The sequence below is a fragment of the Vitis vinifera genome, chromosome 5, assembly GCF_030704535.1.
Source record: "Vitis vinifera cultivar Pinot Noir 40024 chromosome 5, ASM3070453v1".
NCBI classification, from domain to species: Eukaryota; Viridiplantae; Streptophyta; class Magnoliopsida; order Vitales; family Vitaceae; genus Vitis; species Vitis vinifera.
The window spans coordinates 11,372,701-11,391,444 of NC_081809.1; the positions used below are offsets into that span (position 1 = coordinate 11,372,701).

The 18,744-nt window shown below is 29.8% G+C and overlaps 2 protein-coding genes across 4 annotated transcripts; one reads left to right on the forward strand and one right to left on the reverse strand.

The window, feature by feature from the left end:
• Positions 1 to 213: 213 nt before the first annotated feature.
• Positions 214 to 5,109, reverse strand: LOC100249421 (disease resistance protein RUN1). Of its 3 annotated transcripts, XM_059736953.1 has the most exons (8): positions 4,910 to 5,109; positions 4,181 to 4,815; positions 2,547 to 3,624; positions 2,104 to 2,403; positions 1,912 to 2,014; positions 1,320 to 1,819; positions 576 to 1,247; positions 214 to 363 (listed from the first exon to the last, which is right to left on the reverse strand). In XM_059736953.1, the coding sequence occupies exons 2-7, from the start codon at positions 4,681 to 4,683 to the stop codon at positions 582 to 584; spliced, it is 3,150 nt and encodes a 1,049-aa protein (XP_059592936.1). In that variant the 5' UTR covers positions 4,684 to 4,815; positions 4,910 to 5,109; the 3' UTR covers positions 214 to 363; positions 576 to 581. The 3 variants fall into 3 exon arrangements, with proteins under 3 accessions (XP_059592936.1, XP_059592934.1, XP_059592935.1); XM_059736951.1 differs by lacking the exon at positions 214 to 363 and having other exon boundaries at positions 499 to 1,247; XM_059736952.1 differs by lacking the exon at positions 214 to 363 and having other exon boundaries at positions 499 to 1,247; positions 4,181 to 5,109.
• On the forward strand, positions 4,979 to 17,942 carry LOC100244253 (uncharacterized). The gene is made up of 2 exons (XM_010651942.1): positions 4,979 to 5,049; positions 17,060 to 17,942. The coding sequence occupies exons 1-2, from the start codon at positions 4,979 to 4,981 to the stop codon at positions 17,940 to 17,942; spliced, it is 954 nt and encodes a 317-aa protein (XP_010650244.1).
• The last annotated feature ends 802 nt before the right edge of the window (positions 17,943 to 18,744 follow it).

The following is an 18,744-nucleotide window of genomic DNA, read 5'->3' on the forward strand; positions in this document are numbered from 1 at the left end:
ACAAAATGGTTGATGCTTCAAAAGTAATAACTTAGTTGACAAATACAATGCCATAATTTTATATTTTTGCTCATTTGATGTATGTGGGAACAAAAACTAACATGGATCTTAAGGTATTCCAAAACAAAATACTTGAAATTGAAATATTCTTTCCCACCTAATTTGATTGCTCATTCTAGGTTGGAGATTCTATCTCTTTACACAGAATTATGCATAGTGCAAGAGTGTGAGTTTAAATTGGCATCACTTTAATCAAAATCTAAGACTGGGTTGAAGTATTTGACTTGCCTTGATTAATAAGGACATCCATGGCTTAACTGATGGAGGTTGGTATGTACTAACTTATCCAACAAAATGTTTAATCTGCAAAAAAATTAACAACAATCAAGCTTGTTCTAGAAATGCCGAAAAACGAGTCCCAATAAAAATGGGTTTTGAAAAACAAAAATTCAGTAAAAGGAATTTCAGCCCCTTGGAATCAGCAAGGCATATATAATAGAAACTAAGAAAAGGAGGGTGGCTTAATTACCAAAAAGTTGAGATAAATGTTTGGTCAACATCAACAATTCTCTTACTTGAAATTAGTGTCTTGTACAGCATATCCAATGAACAAATTTGCAAAGAAGCTCCAGCCATCTATGCATATGGTCCATTTCATGGTCTTGGGCATCAACACCATTACCATCAATATTCAGGGTGGTGCCATCACAGCTTCTCTCCACATCAGTATTAGTATCTTCTACTGCTGAACTGGTGTCACAGCTTCTACGTTGTACAATTGTGAGATTGTTCTGTTCATAATCGTGGGCATATAGAAAGTGGAAGCCACACCTCGCCACTTTCACTGGTTTAACACCAAAGTAGACATTAAATGAAGCGTTCAAGGTTCTCCATTCATTTGAGTGATATCCCTCGGGAATATTTGACTTAGGATAATATATCAAGCACCCTTGACTTGATGCATCTTCATCATAGCAGAATTCACAAAATTGATGAGAGTGACAGGAAAAATATGCACTGTCATCATCGAAATTCAATTTACAGTTGAAATCCCTATGTGGTGTGGTCTCAATCTCAAGTGGAACATAAAGAGAGCACAGAACAAAGCCCAAGAAGTCATCATTTTCATACCAACTCCAGGGAAGTTTCATTGTTATTTTGAACCCGCTTTTCTGATGGCATATCCACTCCGGAATCCCATTTCTTTCAGCAATAAAAGTTCTGACAGGTCTTCTAAAGTCACGCGCCTGCACAAAAATTACCCTCTGAATTTTGTGTCCCCGTGAAAAGAAAGGTTAACTGATATATGAAAACCATACCTGAATTTTGGATTTAAAACATTTGAATAAAGAAGACCAGAGTAGATTTGATGGACTGGATAAATTTTCCAGGGATGTGCAGTGATGGACATCTAGATTAATTAAACCTGATGGAAGCTCTGGAATTTGTTCAAGATTGTTGCAGTGACTAAGGTTAAGGGCTTTCAGCCTGGAAAGCTGATTGATGGTAGGAGGTATGCTACTAAAATGGCCCCCTTCCAGATTTAGTTTCTTTAATGATGATAAATAGCAAATATGACTAGGGATTTGGTGGAGCTTTGAACACTCTTGAAGTAGGAGAGTTTGAAGACCATTTAGATGTGTAATTGATGACGGTAAGTCCATTATAGCTGTTCCACTCAAATCAAGCACCCTTAGCTTTCTCATATTGGCCATGATTTCTGGAAATCTCTCTAGCTTTGAACAGCCATTGCAAGACAAAGTTTGAAGGTGTTTCAACTTGTAAATGCCTCTTGGAAGAAGCTCCAGGTTTACACACCCTGCCAGATTCAAGGGAAAAAGAAAAACCAAGTTAGTTTTAGTAATTATAATACTGCTGCACCAATCTTTTAAGAACCATGCATTGTACAACCTTCTAGAGTTAGAATCTCCAAGTTTGGCACACTTGATAAGTCTGGAATTCTTATGAGATGGACAGAGTGACTGAGATCAATAACCCTCAACTTGTCATGAAGCTGTAACAAAATAATTTTTTTCAATAGATAAATTTACATGTTAAAAATTAATATAAAATTACACTGTAACTAAATAATAATAACAATACCTTATTCCCCCTCCAAACTTGCTTTATATTGCTGTCCCTTAATGAGAGTTCAACAAGGTTCTTTGCATGAAAATTCATTGGCAAAGATTCTAAAGGGTATCCATCCCAATGCAGATATCTTAACTCATAAGCAGAGAATTCAAAGTCCCTTGGAAGGTGGTTTTCAAGAAATAGCTTTCTACGCGGGTTATGGATTTTGAGCAATCTAAGTTTATTCATCTCTTTGAAAGATTCCATGGTAAGTTGTGATGGATTAAATTTACATCTATCTAGGAATAGTCCTTCAATTGCTTGTGTCCCCTAAAAAATATAAGACAAGTAAGCGAAACAAAAGATGCATTAAACTTAATTGAGTTATATACACGGCTAATTTCTGAAAAAATAACAATAGTATTGAAGCTTGGATACATAGGTATAAACAAGTTCATGCATTTGACTCTTACCATATTTCTTATAAGCACATGATAGGCATTAGAATCCCACAATCTACTCCTTCTTCCAGGGTCTTTAGGACATTCTTGACGAATAATCTCCCAACCCATTTGTTGTATTAAATCATGCATATCTAGCCTGTTTTTTGAAACAGTTATGAGACATCTATCAGCTAGAGTTGTTATTCCGTGCTTTGCATGAGGGCCCAATATTCTTGAAACAAAATATTTGTCATCTCCTTTGAAAAAGCATGCAACATCCAAAAATATCCCTTTGTCTACGTCATCGAGTCCATCAAAACTTATTCTAAGTACATTGTGAATTTCCATGTGGGGTATTATTTTTAGCTTACACATTGCACTTTCCCATTCACTTATTTTCTTTCCAAAAAGAGAAGCACCCAAAACTTTAAGTGCTAACGGAAGGCCATTAGCATAATCTATGATATTGTATGAGAGGTTTTTATAAACTTCTTTGGGATGATTTTGTTTAAAGGCCCACAAACTAAAGAGCTCAATAGCTTCTTCCTTGTTTAATTTTGAAACCTCATATGGTATATCCACTCCATATCGAGCAAGCACATGTTTGTCTCTAGATGTAATGATGATTGTACTTTTTGCCTGAAACCAATCCTTCTCTTCAGCCAAATATTCTAGTTGTTTCAACTCATCAACATCATCAAAAATAATAAGAACTCTATTGGAGCTTAGACACCTCTTTATCATACTAATTCCTTCATCAACAGTGTTTATCTTAAAAAATTTTCCCCTTAGGATACCATGAAGAAGTTCCTGCTGTAATTGAAGTATATCACCTTTGGATCTCTCTCTCATATTTCTCAGAAAGCTACTACCATCATATTGACATGAGATCTCATTATAAATAGCCTTGGCGATAGTAGTCTTACCAACCCCACCAGTTCCACATATCCCTATGACTCTAACCTCATTTAACTCGGTGTTCATCAACGATTTCAATTTTTCCAAATGAACACTAATTCCAACTATGTTCTTTCCCACACTTAAAGGTTGACGGTTTAATCTTCTAATGATTGTATTAACAATTTCCTTGACAACCTCAGTCTCATACCTGCGAATCATATAAATTAAGTACAATGATGAGTTAGAATGAGTTGCAAAATATAATAAATTTAAGACTTGTTGAAGAATATATACACAAAAAACAAGCAAAAATGTAAATTGAAACTCATGAAATAGAGGGAGATGCATGGGAATCTTGGTAGTAAGTGAGCATGGAATTCATAGGCATTATGCAATTACCAGTGCCTCATAGCAAAATAAGATATTGATTAAAAGGGATTTAAAAACTAATATTTGATTGCACATAAAATTTCAATGTATTGAAAATTGCACCTAAAATATCTAAAGAAATATTCAATTTAAAGAAATATCAAATAACTTCAATGTATTGAAAATTACATATATAATCTCCTTTTGATATATATATTTATCCAAAAAGTGTTTGATCGATTTGAGATGGAGATTGAATAATTGTTGACAGGCATTTTTTATCCCTAAAGAAGTCATATTTAATATTTAAAAAAAATGAAAATCGTTCTTCCAAATTTGCATTTTCAATATCCAATTTAAACAGATAAACGAGAGGTGAAGAGAAGCGTACTTACTGGTCATCCACATGGCATCCGGATAGATAAGCTGCTTTTGTCAAGGCAATCCTCCACTTTTGTACCATCTCCTTCTTTTCTTGATTTGCATCTCTTTCATGGTAGGCAAGTGCTTCTCCGAAACTTCCCCTTTGGTTTCGTACATCAGATGGATCCACATGGTAGAAGATTGGTAGAACCACTGATTCCTTTTGGCTCTTGCGTTCAATGATCTTTACGAGTTCATTTAAACACCATCTGGAGTAAGCATAATTTTTTGAGAAAACAATAATAAAAAACCTCGATTCTTCTATAGCTCTCAAGAGATCAGATGCAATATCTCCTCCTTTCTCAAGTTCTTCATCATCTCTGAAAGTTTGAATTCCAGATGCAGTCAATGTGGTATATAGATGATCAGTGAAATTTCTGCGAGTATCGCCACCTCTAAAACTCAAGAACACATCATAATTACGAGAAATAGAAGTAGTCGAAGAAGAGGCTCTATGGGTGCTGGAAGAAGCCATTTTTGGATGGCTTGAACCAAAATTACAAGGGAGTTTGGAGGGTCCTTGGATGCTCAATGACTATTGGCTCCAGACCTCTTCACCATGAACAAAAATCCAAGCTGGGAGGGAGGTTCAGCTGAAAAGCTTCATCTGCAGTCGTAAAAGAAAAGAAAAACGTATATAAAGCCCTCTTTGAGAAATTTCTTTGTATATAAATTCTAAGAGAAACTCACACATATTTTACCTTTTGGTTGGGGAAGATCCTTTCTCCATTCCCTTTGTGTTGGAGACTGCATTAAGGGATGCAGAGAAGATGGTGGGGAAGGTGTTGAAGAAGAGGCGGTGGGTAGCAGAGGTCTCGTTGACTGGGTGGATGGAATCGAGGTAAGGAATTCTAATATTTTGAAATGAAATTTCATGGAAGGTGTTGTTTTCAGTTTTTGTTTCCACAATATTTGTGCGCGGCACCTATGATGATGAGAAATCCCTAATTAAGACTAAGTAATATTGCTTTCCTTTTTAATTAATCATTTATACTTAATTTTTTCCCGTCAACTTAAGTATTTTGATAATATTATTTGTTATAGATATTGATGGGAAAATTCTATCATCTTTCTAAGAGATTTATTAGATTCTTGTTGGAAATCCACGTCAAAGTAGAGCTCTGTGACTTTCACATTAAAAAATAGTTGGATTGATGTAGAAAAGGCAAACCTTCCCTCCACACCCAAATGTAATATTTCATTATTTTTTGTAATTTTATTTTTCTCTCTAGTTCCAATATTTGTACAACTTCATCCTTCTTTAGTTTAGTTCCTTTTCTTTGTAATATTTATTTTGATATTTTTACAACTTAAATTTATGGAATATCTTTCTTTAATAATTTTTATAAAAAATATTAAGTTTTTATAGACATATCAATATATAGGTTTTATATATATATATATATATATATATATATATATATAAAGAAATATCGGTTGATATTCTAATACAAAATATCAATGAAATGAAAATTGATCAAAAATCATAAAAATATTTAAAATAATTCAATAAAAATGAATATTAGAAATAATAATAAACATTAATATTGTTTTGTTAAAAAAAATCGATATATGTATGATATAATTTATAACATTCAAAAATAATATTTAAAATTTAAAAAAAATTATATAAATATATCTAATTTAGATGTATTTAATGACATTAAAAAATTATGATAAAAGTATTAGTACTTTTATTTTAAAATATTGACAATTTTATTTATAAATTTATATATGGTTATTTTATATTTATTTGTTATACCAAACATATGATAATTAAAATTTATTCATTTATATATATATATATACAAAAAACATATATTAATTTATGCATATGTAACATAATTTATAATATATCTATATATATATAAAAGAGAATCTTAATATAATATACATAAATAAACATTGTATAAGTCATGCATTACATTATAATATTAACACAGTTAGGTCGGTGGCGTGCTGCGCTCACGCAATGCCTGAGGTCATGGGTTCTCAAAACCATCCTTCACTAACGATTTAAATCTCTTTTTTAAAGGTAAGGGGTGGAATCCCACATCGACCAGCCACAGCACTCAAAGTTTAAATCTTTTTTTAACGGTAAGAGGTGGTATCCCACATCGGCCGGCCACAGCACTTAAAAAACCTGCTCATAGACCCTTCAGCCGATGTAGACGCAATATTTTCCAAAAAGGCTGATGTCTCTCCGAGCCGAGATATCCACCTGCTGTGTCGTGTCGGATGTTACGGACAGAAGAAACAGTTCCAGCTACTTTCATCTTGATCATATCTTCATAATTGATTATTCATTTTGATGTTTTACTTCTAATATACCTGACATTTTAGTTTGGTGTTTCGCTTAGGCTTTGATTATGGAACTATTTCTTATAATTATTGGTAGGAAATTTCCTATGGTCTTCCAAGTAGGCTATTTACAAAAGATTGAAAAACCTCAATGTCCTTTCACATTTGAAGATGGTGAAATTCATATAAAAACAATCAATACTCACTACTACAAAAATAGTTTATGGTGTCATTATTTACGGTGTCACTTTTAAAATAATGACATCATAGGGTTTATAATTAATAAAGGTGACACATCATATAAAAAATCTTCAATTGAGGTAGTTGGATGATATTAATTTTATATTTATAGTGTCATTTTTTGGGAAGTGACATCATATAAAATAAATTTTTTTAAGTATTATAATTTGATGAGCCCAGTTTTAGAATTAATAATGATGGATACCATATAAAAATCCCATTGTTTCCATATCTCACCCACAATCCAAAAAATCTCAATATATAAATCCTATATATAAAATCATGATCTTCTTCAACCTTTTCTTTCACTCATCCATAGTCAACACGCTCAAAACCGACATTCTTCACTTTGTGGACTCCCAGGTAACCCAAAATCTCTTGGATCTATCATTTTTTTTTCTTTTATTAATGCCATTATATTAATTGTTTCAACATCTTTGTATTATGGTTTTTGTGAATTGTGTTTTCTTGAGTTGTAGGGAAGAAAAATTTAGGTTTAATCTTCTAGCATGGAAGAAAAAACTATAGATTAATTGATTTTTTTAATCTAAACCAAACACATGATCAAGTCCTTAAAAAAAAGTGAAAAACAGGAAAAAATGAATGATTTTTAATATGTATTTGTGTGAGAATGACAGGTACAAATTTTTTTTTAAGATATACTATCACATAATCTTCATCCTTTCTAAAAAAACGAGAGAGGAAAAAAAAAAGAATAATTTTTCTGTTTGTATCTAAGTGGGAATGAGATATAGAATTTCGTTGAGAGTATCCAACCCCAAAAGGACCAATCCAGGAAGGCATGTGTGGTATTGACGGGAGATGATAAGATGAAAATCATAACCATAGCCATGTTCTCTTTGTGTCTTTCTATCCTCTTCAATTAATTCATGGGCATAGATATTTTATTTAGTTTTTATATTTAGTTTATTTATAGTTTATTTAGTTCCTAAAATCCAATTAGTTAGATATTTTATTTGATTTTGTTTTTATATTTAAGTATTTGATTTTTGGAAAGTTTTTATATTTTGTTAATAGAAATAGAAATTTTTATATTTTTTATTATTAGGAATTTCTATTTTGTTAAATTGTAAGTATCTATCTCAATAAGAGATTATTAATATTCAAATGAAAGTGATGAAAGAGAGTAAATATTTTAATGCTCAATTATATTTTAATGTTATTTTTTCTTTTACATAAGGGTTTATTTATGTTTTCAATTTTGAAGTTCTCTTTCCAAGTCCAGCAACAAAAGTAGTGTCCAACCTTAAAATGGGCATGTGTGGTATTGACGGGAGATGATAAGATGAAAATCATAACCATAGCCATGTTCTCTCTGTGTCTTTCTATCATCTTCAATTAATTAATGGGCATAGATATTTTATTTAGTTTTTATATTTAGTTTATTTAGTTTCTAAAATCCAATTAGCTAGATATTTTATTTGATTTTATTTTTATATTTAAGTAGTTGAGTTTTGGAAAGTTTTTATATTTTGTTAATAGAAATAGAAATTTTATATTTTTTATTATTAGGAATTTCTATTTTGTTAAATTGTAAGTATCTATCTCAATAAGAGATTATTAATATTCAAATGAAAGTGATGAAAGAGAGTAAATATTTTAATGCTCAATTATATTTTAATGTTATTTTTTTTTTACATAAGGGTTTATTTATGTTTTCAATTTTGAAGTTCCCTTTCCAAGTCCAGCAACAAAAAGTAGTGTCCAACCTTAAAATGGGCATGTGTGGTATTGACAGGAAATGATAAGATGTAAATCATAACCATAGTCATGTTCTCTCTGTGTCTTTCTATCCTCTTCAATTAATTCATGGGCATAAATATTTTATTTAGTTTTTATATTTAGTTTATTTATAGTTTATTTAGTTTCTAAAATCCAATTAGCTAGATATTTTATTTGATTTTGTTTTTATATTTAAGTAGTTAAGTTTTGTAAAGTTTTTATATTTTGTTAATAGAAATAGATATGAGGACTTAAAAGGTTTATATTTAGGTAGTGCTTCAACCAAGGAAAATGATAGTCCACTATCTTGACCCTATGCATCACAAACCATGTGAGGACTTAAAGGATATCGTAAACATGCAAGTTCTTCCTATTATTTTTCATAGTATTATTTTTAAATAATAAAAAATACATTCACCTCAAACACATTTTTTATTTATTTATATATATTAAAACATATAGCATTTACCTATTTTAAAAATGTACCCATTGAACTTATTTACATAGAGCTCTTCGAATATCTGCAAAGAAAACATCTAAGAGGGAGCCATCTTAGCAACTAGTGCAGGTGACATCCAAAAATTTTTCTTTACACATTAGCTTATGCATTTGCACCATTTATATATGTGAGTATTAATGTTATTTTATAATTGATCGATTAGTGTCCAAGACAAGAAGGAGGGTTCAAATGTGGCTACTTTGTTATGAGATTCATTAAAGAGATAATTTTTTATCCTACAATTACTGCTTCAAAGGTATTACTTATTTAATGAATTGTACATAGTTTTAGGCTTCCAAATGTTATGCATTTTAATGTTATTTTCTTATTTGATTTCAGTTTTGTAATAAAAAAAACATATTCTCAAGTAGAATTCGATGAAATTAGAGGAGAATGGGCTACTTTTATGCTACAACTAATCATGAATCATGTTGATGCATCATGATCACCATGCATGGTGAGTCCCTTAGCTACTACATGAATTTTTCCATAGGTATTGTATAGTAATGCTTATTCTTTTAATAATGTTTCTATTTGAAAAAAAAAAATTAATTCTTAGATTTGTTCATTTATGATAACATAGATCCATGTTTATTTTCTTCAATAAAAATCTCTAAAACTTATTAAATTTTGAAATGCAGGTATACACCCTTGGGAGAGTGAAATGGAGAATAAAAAGAAAGAAGAAGGCAACAAGATTTTGGGTTTTTAAATGCAACTCTTATGTCATACATTGTAGGACATAAATGTTACTTTAATTGCAACTGAGAAATTTAGATTTTTAGATGGGACTTCTATGTCATTTTATGGTTAGCCAGTTTTATGCTTATGAAATGGAGGTATACATGAATCTTGGGATCTTTAACATTTCTAAATCATGTTTTGGTATGTATTCACTCTTCTTTTTTAGTTTTGATGGGTTTGATATGTTGGACGTACTATCCTTTTGTGAACATTTGATATACAAATATTATTAGATGATCAATGTATTATGAGTTATTCCAGAAACATTGCAGAAAAATGAGTTAAATATAATATGATTGTTATATTTATGGACAAAATATAAACAGGTTAATCTTATTAATTCATAAGCATTACAAAAATCAACAACTAAAACCAATCATATATTCCACAATAATTTACAATGATGTGATACCATAACTCAAAGGTGATGCATTTAATGTGACATCATAAGTCAAAGATGATGTATTTAATGTGACACCCTATCATCACTAGAAATATATAGTGTCACTTCTGAATGGGTCACCATTTATCTACTTTGGTGTCACTTCCAAATACGTCACCAATTGGTACCCTCTATGGTGTCAGTGGAGAAGGTGACGCTATGTTGTAGTGACACCTTATGTTTATGGTGACTCGTTATAAATGTCACCATATACCTTTTTCCTTGTAGTGACTACAAAAATTTGTATGAAGATAATGCTATTTAAAGAAGGTTTATAGACCTTGATGTCCTTTTATATTGAAAAATAGTGAAATTCTATATAAAATATTAATAATAATAACCAACGCTACAAAAGTTTGTATGAAGGCAGAGACCATTTACAAAAGGTCAATAGACCTCAATGTGCTTTCACATTGAAAGATAATGAAATTCACATAAAAATAATAATAATAGTAACTAATGCTATAAAAATTTGTATGAAGACAAACTATTTACAAATGCTCAATAGACCTTAATGTCCTTTTATATTGAGAGATAGTGAAATTTATATAAAAATATATATAGCCAATGCTACAAAAGATTGTATAAAGGCAAACTATTTATAAAAGGTTAATAGACTTTAATGTCCTTTTATATTGAGAGATAGTGAAATTTATATAAAAATATAGTTAATGCTACAAAAGTTTGTATAAAGGCAAACTATTTATAAAAGGTTAATAGACTTTAATGTCCTTTTATATTGAAAGATAGTGAAATTCATATATACATATATATAATAATAATAATAACCAACACTACAAAAGTTTGTATGACAGCAAACCATTTACAAAACCTTAATAGACCTCAATGTCCTTTCACATTGAAAGATTGTGAAATTCACATTAAAAAAAAAAAAAAACCAAGCATATATATATATATATGGTAATGTGATATTTCATCTTAATTCCTCTTTTATTTTCATCTCTTGGTATTGAATAATATATTCTTCATTTCTACAACTCTTTCTTTTTTCTTAACTTTTTTTTTTTTTCGTACTTAGTAACAATGGGTTCATTTGACATTCATTCAAGATCCTCCTTGTTTTGTTCTCAAATGATTCAAAAAAAAATGATATCATATAAGGAATTTCTTAAATAGATGCTTGTAAAAATTATACAAAATTTATAAAAAAAATTAAAAATCAAAGAAATATCACTCCTTTTCTTTAATTTTTATCCTTTAATCATTGGTGCAAAATGATAAAAGTGCAATTATGCTTTATTTGGTACTAATAAGAATTTCAAAATCTCTTCACCTCAAGATATTGAAGTTCAGGTAAGAAAATAGATGGATAAAAGTATGACATAAAACTTTTTTTCCCCATTTGGAAGGTGTTTGTAGTTAAAGTAAATATATATATATATATATATATATATATATATCAAGTGGCATAACAAAAAACATAGGATTTCCAAAAAGAACTTAAAATGCATTCATCATGCATGTAGCTTGTCCACCGTATTTCTTCAAATAATATTATTATGGTTTGTTTGCACTATATTTATTAACATAAAATTTTAATCAGAGAAATGCCAAAAAAAAAAAACTAAAAAAGATGAAAGCAAATGTAGAAAAAATATTAAATTAACTAATAAGATAAAACAAACTAAGCAAACAATTTCTAGGGGAGACAAATTTTTTGGTAAAATTAGAAGTATATAATAACAACATATTAAAGACTAGTTGCAAATTTTTTTATTGTAATCATTTCAATTTATGACAAAATGATATTCAAATTAGAAGTTTGTATGAAATTTTAAGATTATTGATACATTCATATATTAAACTAATCAATATTTTTTTTATATCTTAGTAGTCATCAATGACCTAAAGTTAGTAGGACTTCACTCTCTCTATTAGACTTTTTTTTCTCTTTTTTGAAAGGATTTCATTTCATTTGAAAGAATTGTTTCCCCTATCTTTTTTTTTTCTCCCTTTGAATGATTCATTTACATGTTAAGGGTTAGTTTCTTTGAAAATTTTTCCTAAAGAAAAATATTATTTTTAATTGGTAAATATACCTATCATTGTGTTGATGATATAGAAACGAACTCTCTTTTAAAGATTGTTTTGTTTCTACTATTGTTTGAAAAAAAACACACCAAAAACCCTCTTTTTAAGTGGTGGAAAACCAACTAATGGTTAGTTGAAATGAATATTATAAACTTTTAGAAAGGAGAGGTAACATCCAAAAATCAACAAAGTTAAAATCTTTAATTTTTATTTTTTTTTTATGCTTGTGAAGTTGGCTTAGTTGTCCTTCACTCTAAACGATTTTTCACTTATGGGATGACTTTTAGTGCTTTTAGTGCTCTTCTCCTTTCAACATTCAAACACCAATTTTCTTGCATTTAGTGCTTCCCTCATTTTATAAGTCAAGGTCTTTGATAACTATCTTTTGCATTTTGTGTTTTTGCTTCTCTTTCAACATTTAACAACCAATCTTCTTGATTTTGGTGCTTCTCTTATTTTGTAAGTCAAGGTCTTTGGTGATTGTCTTGTGTATTTTATTTTTTATTTTTCTCCTTTCCACATTCAACAACCAATCTTCTTGCTTTTAGTGCTTCTCTCATTTTATAAGTCAAGGTTTTTTATGACTATCTTTTACATTTTGTTTTTTGCTTTTCTTCTTTCAACATTCAACAACCAATATTTTTTACTTTTAGTGCTTCTCTCATTGTATAAGTCAAGGTATTATCTTTTGTATTTTTTTTTCTCCTTTCTACATTTAACAACCAACCGTAGGAAATTTCCTATGGTCTTCCAAGTAGGCTATTTACAAAAGATTGAAAAACCTCAATGTCCTTTCACATTTGAAGATAGTGAAATTCATATAAAAACAACAACCAATACTACAAAAATTTGTATGAAGATAATGTTATTTACAAAAGGTCAATAGATTTCAATGTCCTTTTATATTGAGAGATATTGAAATTTATATAAAAATATAGCCAATGCTACAAAAGTTTGTATGAAGACAAACTATTTACAAAAGGTTAATAGACCTTAATGTCATTTTATATTGAAAGATAGCGAAATTCATATATATATATATATATATATATATATATATATAATAACCAACGCTACAAAAGTTTGTATGAAGGCAAACCATTTACAAAAGGTTGATAGACCTCAATGTCAAAATATATATATATATATATATATATATATATATATATATATATATATATATATATAATAATAATAATAATAATAATAATAACCAACGCTACAAAAGTTTGTATGAAGGCAAACCATTTACAAAAGGTTAATAGACCTCAATGTCCTTTCACATTGAAAGATAGTGAAATCCACATAAAAAAAGAAAAAGAAAGAAACCAAGCATATATATATATATATAGTAATGTGATATTTCATCTTAATTCCTCTTTTATTTTCATCTCTTGGTATTGAATAATATATTCTTCATTTCTACAACTCTTTCTTTTTTCTTAACTTCTTTTTTTTTTTTTTTGTACTTAGTAACAATGGGTTCATTTGACATTCATTCAAGATCCTCCTTGTTTGTTCTCAAATGATTCAAAAAAAAATGATATCATATAAGGAATTTCTTAAATAGATGCTTGTAAAAATTATATAAAATTTATAAAAAAAAATTAAAAAACAAAGAAATATCCTCTCCTTTTCTTTAATTTTTATCTTTTAATCATTGGTGCAAAATGATAAAAGTGCAATTATGCTTTATTTGTTACTAATAAGAATTTCAAAATCTCTTCACCTCAAGATATTGAAGTCTAGGTAAGAAAGTAGATTGATAAAAGTATGACATAAAACCTTTTTTTTTTCCCATTTGGAAGGTGTTTGTAGTTAAAATAAAAATATATATATATATATATATATATATATATATATATATATATATATATATATATATATATATATCAAGTGGCATAATTAAAACATAGGATTTCCAAAAAGAAATTAAAATCATGCATGTAAATTGTCTACCGTATTTCTTCAAATAATATTATTATGGATTTGTTTGCACTATATTTATTAACATAAAATTTTAATCAGAGAAATACCAAAAGAACTGAAAAAGGCGAAAGCAAATGTAGAAAAAATATTAAATTAATTCATAAGATAAAACATACTAAGCAAACAATTTATAGGGGAGAAAATTTTGAAGTTTTTAGTAAAATTAGAAGTATATAATAACAACATATTAAAGACTAGTTGCATATTTATTCTATGAAATCATTTCAATTCATGGCAAAATGATAGTCAAATGAAAAGAAGTTTAATGAAATTTTAAGATTATTGATATGTTAATACATTAAACTAATCAATATTTTTATATATCTTAGTAGCCATCAATGCCCCGAAGTTAGTAGGACTCACCACTCTACCCATTGATAGATATATATGTAACGCCCAAGTGCTTTTTTGGGATAATTTAGGAAAATAATAATAATTATTAAATTAAATAATTAATTAATTTAATAAAATGAAAGATTAATTAATTAATTTAATAAAATGAAAGAGGGGTAAAAGTGTAATTTTACAAATAAATACCCTAGGTATAAATTAGAAATTTTGTTCTCCCTATTCTTTTCTGAATAGTGTTTCTGTTCACAGAATTTCAGATAATGTAAGGTTGGAGTCGGAATTCAGGGTTTGAAGAACAGATCTCTATAGGTAAGATTCTAACCGCTACATTAATATTTTAGATTCATTAGTTTATTTCAAACACATTAGATATTTCTTGGAAAATCCAAATCTAGGTTAGGGTTTGTTTATTTAACTTTTAGATCAAAATGTTTGAAAAAATATTGCAAGTATAGTTTGATTTATTGATAAAGATAGGAAATTTTCAAAAATTTCAATGGAATAGAAAAATAAATAAATAAATTTAAAATGAAAAAAAAATAGAGGAAGAAAAGAAATTTTAGATTTAGATAACAAATAAATAAGTCGTTTATGGAGGCTTTAGATTCAAAAAAGAAAATAAATAAATAATAAGAAGAATTACATGATTTCTGAATTTTGGAGGGGTGATATAGATACTTGTATTTATGGTATTGAGGCATTGTATTTGTATGCACGTTGCTGGAAGAAGAAAAAAAAAAGGCGTGTGCATTGGATGGAAGGAAAGCCTTGGAAAACCATAAATAAATAAATAAAATAGAATAAATAATGAATCATCATTATTGGTTTTGTGTGTACCGGAGACAAGAGGGTAATGGTTGGGTAGTTATTGAATTTGATAATTAATAAAATAATAATATTTAGTTTTAGGTTAATAAACAAGATAATAGTAATAATGGTTTAATGTAATAAATAGAATGAGAGATTTAGTAAAAAAAAAAAATTATAGAATTTTATAATGAAATAAAATAGCAATTTAATTAAATTAGTAATGTGTTATTAGAAACAAATTGGGAATTCATTAATTTTATTTAAATAAGGAATAAATTAGTTAAATTATAGATAAACAGTAATAGCTATTTCTCTTATGTTATATTAGGTGAAGAGTAGATTTTCCATAACTATTTTTTTCTCCCAAGTTTTTGAGGACTTTTTTTTAGGTAAGGGAAATTAAAGCAGTATTTTTTTTTTTTTTAGAAATAAATTTTTATATACATTATTTGGAAATGTTTTAAGTTATTAATTGTTTTATGCATGGATCAAATATGTTTTGCATGAAAAGTAAGTTAGAACCTTATATTTTGTTTACAATAGAGAAATGTGGAGATATTATGTTTTGCAAATTTGAATAATTGAAATAAGTGTTTGACTCTGGTTTGTTTGGCCTTTGTCAACATGATATAATAGTTGACCTTTACATTTCTTGGTGGGGAATGTAATTGATTTGGACCCCAACCTCTAGGGTTTGGTTACTAGTACTAGTAGTGTTTGGTTCCGTCCACCTTAAAGGAACAATTTGAGACTGGCCACCTATTTGAAAAGTCCCACCTAACTGGGCACCATTTGATGTTTGATGACCAAAGTAAATAAATAATTTGAATGTTTTGACTGAATTTGATATGAAAATGTTTGAATCAGAAATGAAAGTGTACGGTTAAAAGTTTTGAATGTATTGGCAAAACTGAATCAAAGGTTTCTGAAAATAATTAGTTATAATATCTCCTATTTTGCAAGTAAACTTGAAATATTTGATCCATGGATTGTATTTAGGTTCCTTATTGGGCTTTGAGCTCATTCCCCTTTGTTGATAATTTTTCAGGTACCCTTAGTTCAGCGAGGAGTTATGGCTAGGTCGGGAAATGGTCATTATTAGGATTTTGCTTAGGATGTTATTTTTGGACATTGTTAGTTTATAAGTTTATGTTCATTTGGACTATTTGGTGTTTGGAAGCTATTTAGATGTTGAATTTTTAAATTTTTATGATAGTTTGAAATTGAGTTTTGGAGATTATGGAAATTTTTGTTAGCACTTGAATTGTTTAAGTTTGCAATCTATTTGGATAATGGATTTTGGTTGATGGATGCTTAGTTTTAAAGTTAAGTTTTGAAGATTTTAGAATTTTGTTTCGCTACTCTGAACAAGTATTTGGTAATTGGTAACTTCCAATTACAAGATAATTGTTTGGTTCAAGTTACACTTTAAGCCTTCGGGTTTGAGGTGTGAAATGACCGTCATGCCCTTGAAGTGGGTCTTGGGGCGTGACAGAGTGGTATCAAAGCACTAGGTTTTGATCTTGATGGAAACTTGTTTAGTTTACCTTTGGGAATAGATGAGTGATTTATTAGTTTAAGTTTCAACTTCATCTAGTCCGATTCCTTTTATTCCATACAATTCCGATTTGCTTATTTGGCTTCTTAGTGACTAATTTAGTTATACCTTTTGCTTTATAGGACGCCATGCCACCAAGGAGACCTGCATCTTCCCAAAACAGTCAGGCTAATGATGATATACCTCCTCCACCTGAGGCTTTGCCCTTATAGATATTTAGGGACTTTGGCTGGCTTGGTTGAGCGTCAGGCTAGAGCTACTGGAAGTAATGGTCAAGGACGATCCTCATCTACTAGGGGTAGCTCCTTTGATGACTTTAAGAAGTTGGGTCCCCCTTGCTTTTTTGGTACTTCAAATCCAACAGAGGTAGAGGCTTGGATTATGAAGATAGAGAAATTCTTTGATGTCATTGATTGTTCTGAGGAGCAAAAAGTCTCTTATGCAGCATTTATGTTAGACAAAGAGGCAGACCATTGGTTGCGCATGACTAAAAGGCTTTTAGAGGATCAGGGGCTTATTGTTTGGAGTCAGTTTAGGGAGGTTTTTTATAAGAAGTACTTTCCTGACAATGTTCGACGACAAAAGGTGGGAGAGTTTGTTCATTTGGAACAAAGGAATTTGACTATGGCCCAGTATGAGGCTAAGTTTACAGAACTATCACATTTTACCCCACAATTGATTGCTACAGAGGAGGAAAAGGTATTAAAGTTTCAGGATGGACTGAAGCCTTATCTGAAAAATAAGATATCAATTTTGAAGCTTAATGTTTATTCAGAGGTAGTAGACAGAGCCCTTATTGCAGAGAATGATAATGAAGAGCTTCACCAGTATAGGGAACAACAAAGGAAGAAGAATAGAAATGATGGTGCTCATGGTAACCAAGCACAGAAAAATTCTGCTCCAAGTAGAAATCAGATTAAAGGAAAAGCAGCACAAAATTTAGATGGGATTTGTCCTACTTGTGGCAAGAAGCATGGGGGTAGGCCATGCAACAGAGATAAATGAGCTAGCTTTGGTTGTGGAAAACAAGGACATATGGTTCAGGATTGTCCAAATAATAAGAAGTTTGTATTTGGGAAGCCTAAGGAGGAGAATAAAAAGGATAGACAGAAGCCCAGGGCTCAAGGGCGGGTATTTTCTATGACTTAGAGATTCTCAGGCTACTTCTGATATGGTGACAGGTACCCTTTGAATTCACACCTTATTTGCTAGAGCCTTAAAAGATCCTGGTTCAACGCACTCTTTTGTTTTCATATCTTTTGCTGGTTTGTTGGGTGATTGATAACATGGACTTTGATTTATTTGTTGCTACTCCTTTGGGAGATTTTGTTATGGTTAATAAAATACTTAAAGATTGTTGTGTGATGATTGGGTATAGAGAGATGACAGTTGACTTAGTACTTCTTAACCTACAGGATTTTTATGTGATTTTGGGGATGGATTGGTTAGCTTCATACCATGCATCTGTTGATTGTTTTGGGAAAAGAGTGACGTTTAGCATTCCTGGTCAGCCTGATTTTAGTTTTGAGGGAAAACATGTGGACAAACCATTGCGTATGATCTCAGTCTTGCGAGCTAGTTTTGTGCTTAGGAAAAGTTGTCAAGGCTTTTTGGCTTATGCTGTGAATAAGGAAAATGATTTAAAGTTGGAAGACATACCCATTGTAAGGGACTATCCTAATGTCTTTCTAGGAGATCTACCTGGCTTGTCACTAGAGAGAGAGGGGTGGAGTTCACCATTGTGTGTTCTCTAAGATTGATCTTCGGTCTGGTTATCATTAGTTAACGATTAGAAGTGAAGATGTAC

What these genes read in the sequence shown, in the direction of transcription:
- LOC100249421 (XM_059736953.1), bottom strand. Translation starts at nt 4,683, where the DNA reads ATGGCTTCTTCCAGCACCCATAGAGCCTCTTCTTCGACTACTTCTATT. An exon ending in GGATGCCATGTGGATGACCA is followed by an intron (nt 3,625 to 4,180) that starts GTAAGTACGCTT and finishes TATGATTCGCAG; the next exon opens with GTATGAGACTGAGGTTGTCA. An exon ending in ATGTGCTTATAAGAAATATG is followed by an intron (nt 2,404 to 2,546) that starts GTAAGAGTCAAA and finishes TATATTTTTTAG; the next exon opens with GGGACACAAGCAATTGAAGG.
- LOC100244253 (XM_010651942.1), top strand. Translation starts at nt 4,979, where the DNA reads ATGGTGGGGAAGGTGTTGAAGAAGAGGCGGTGGGTAGCAGAGGTCTCG. An exon ending in ACTGGGTGGATGGAATCGAG is followed by an intron (nt 5,050 to 17,059) that starts GTAAGGAATTCT and finishes TTTGCTTTATAG; the next exon opens with GACGCCATGCCACCAAGGAG.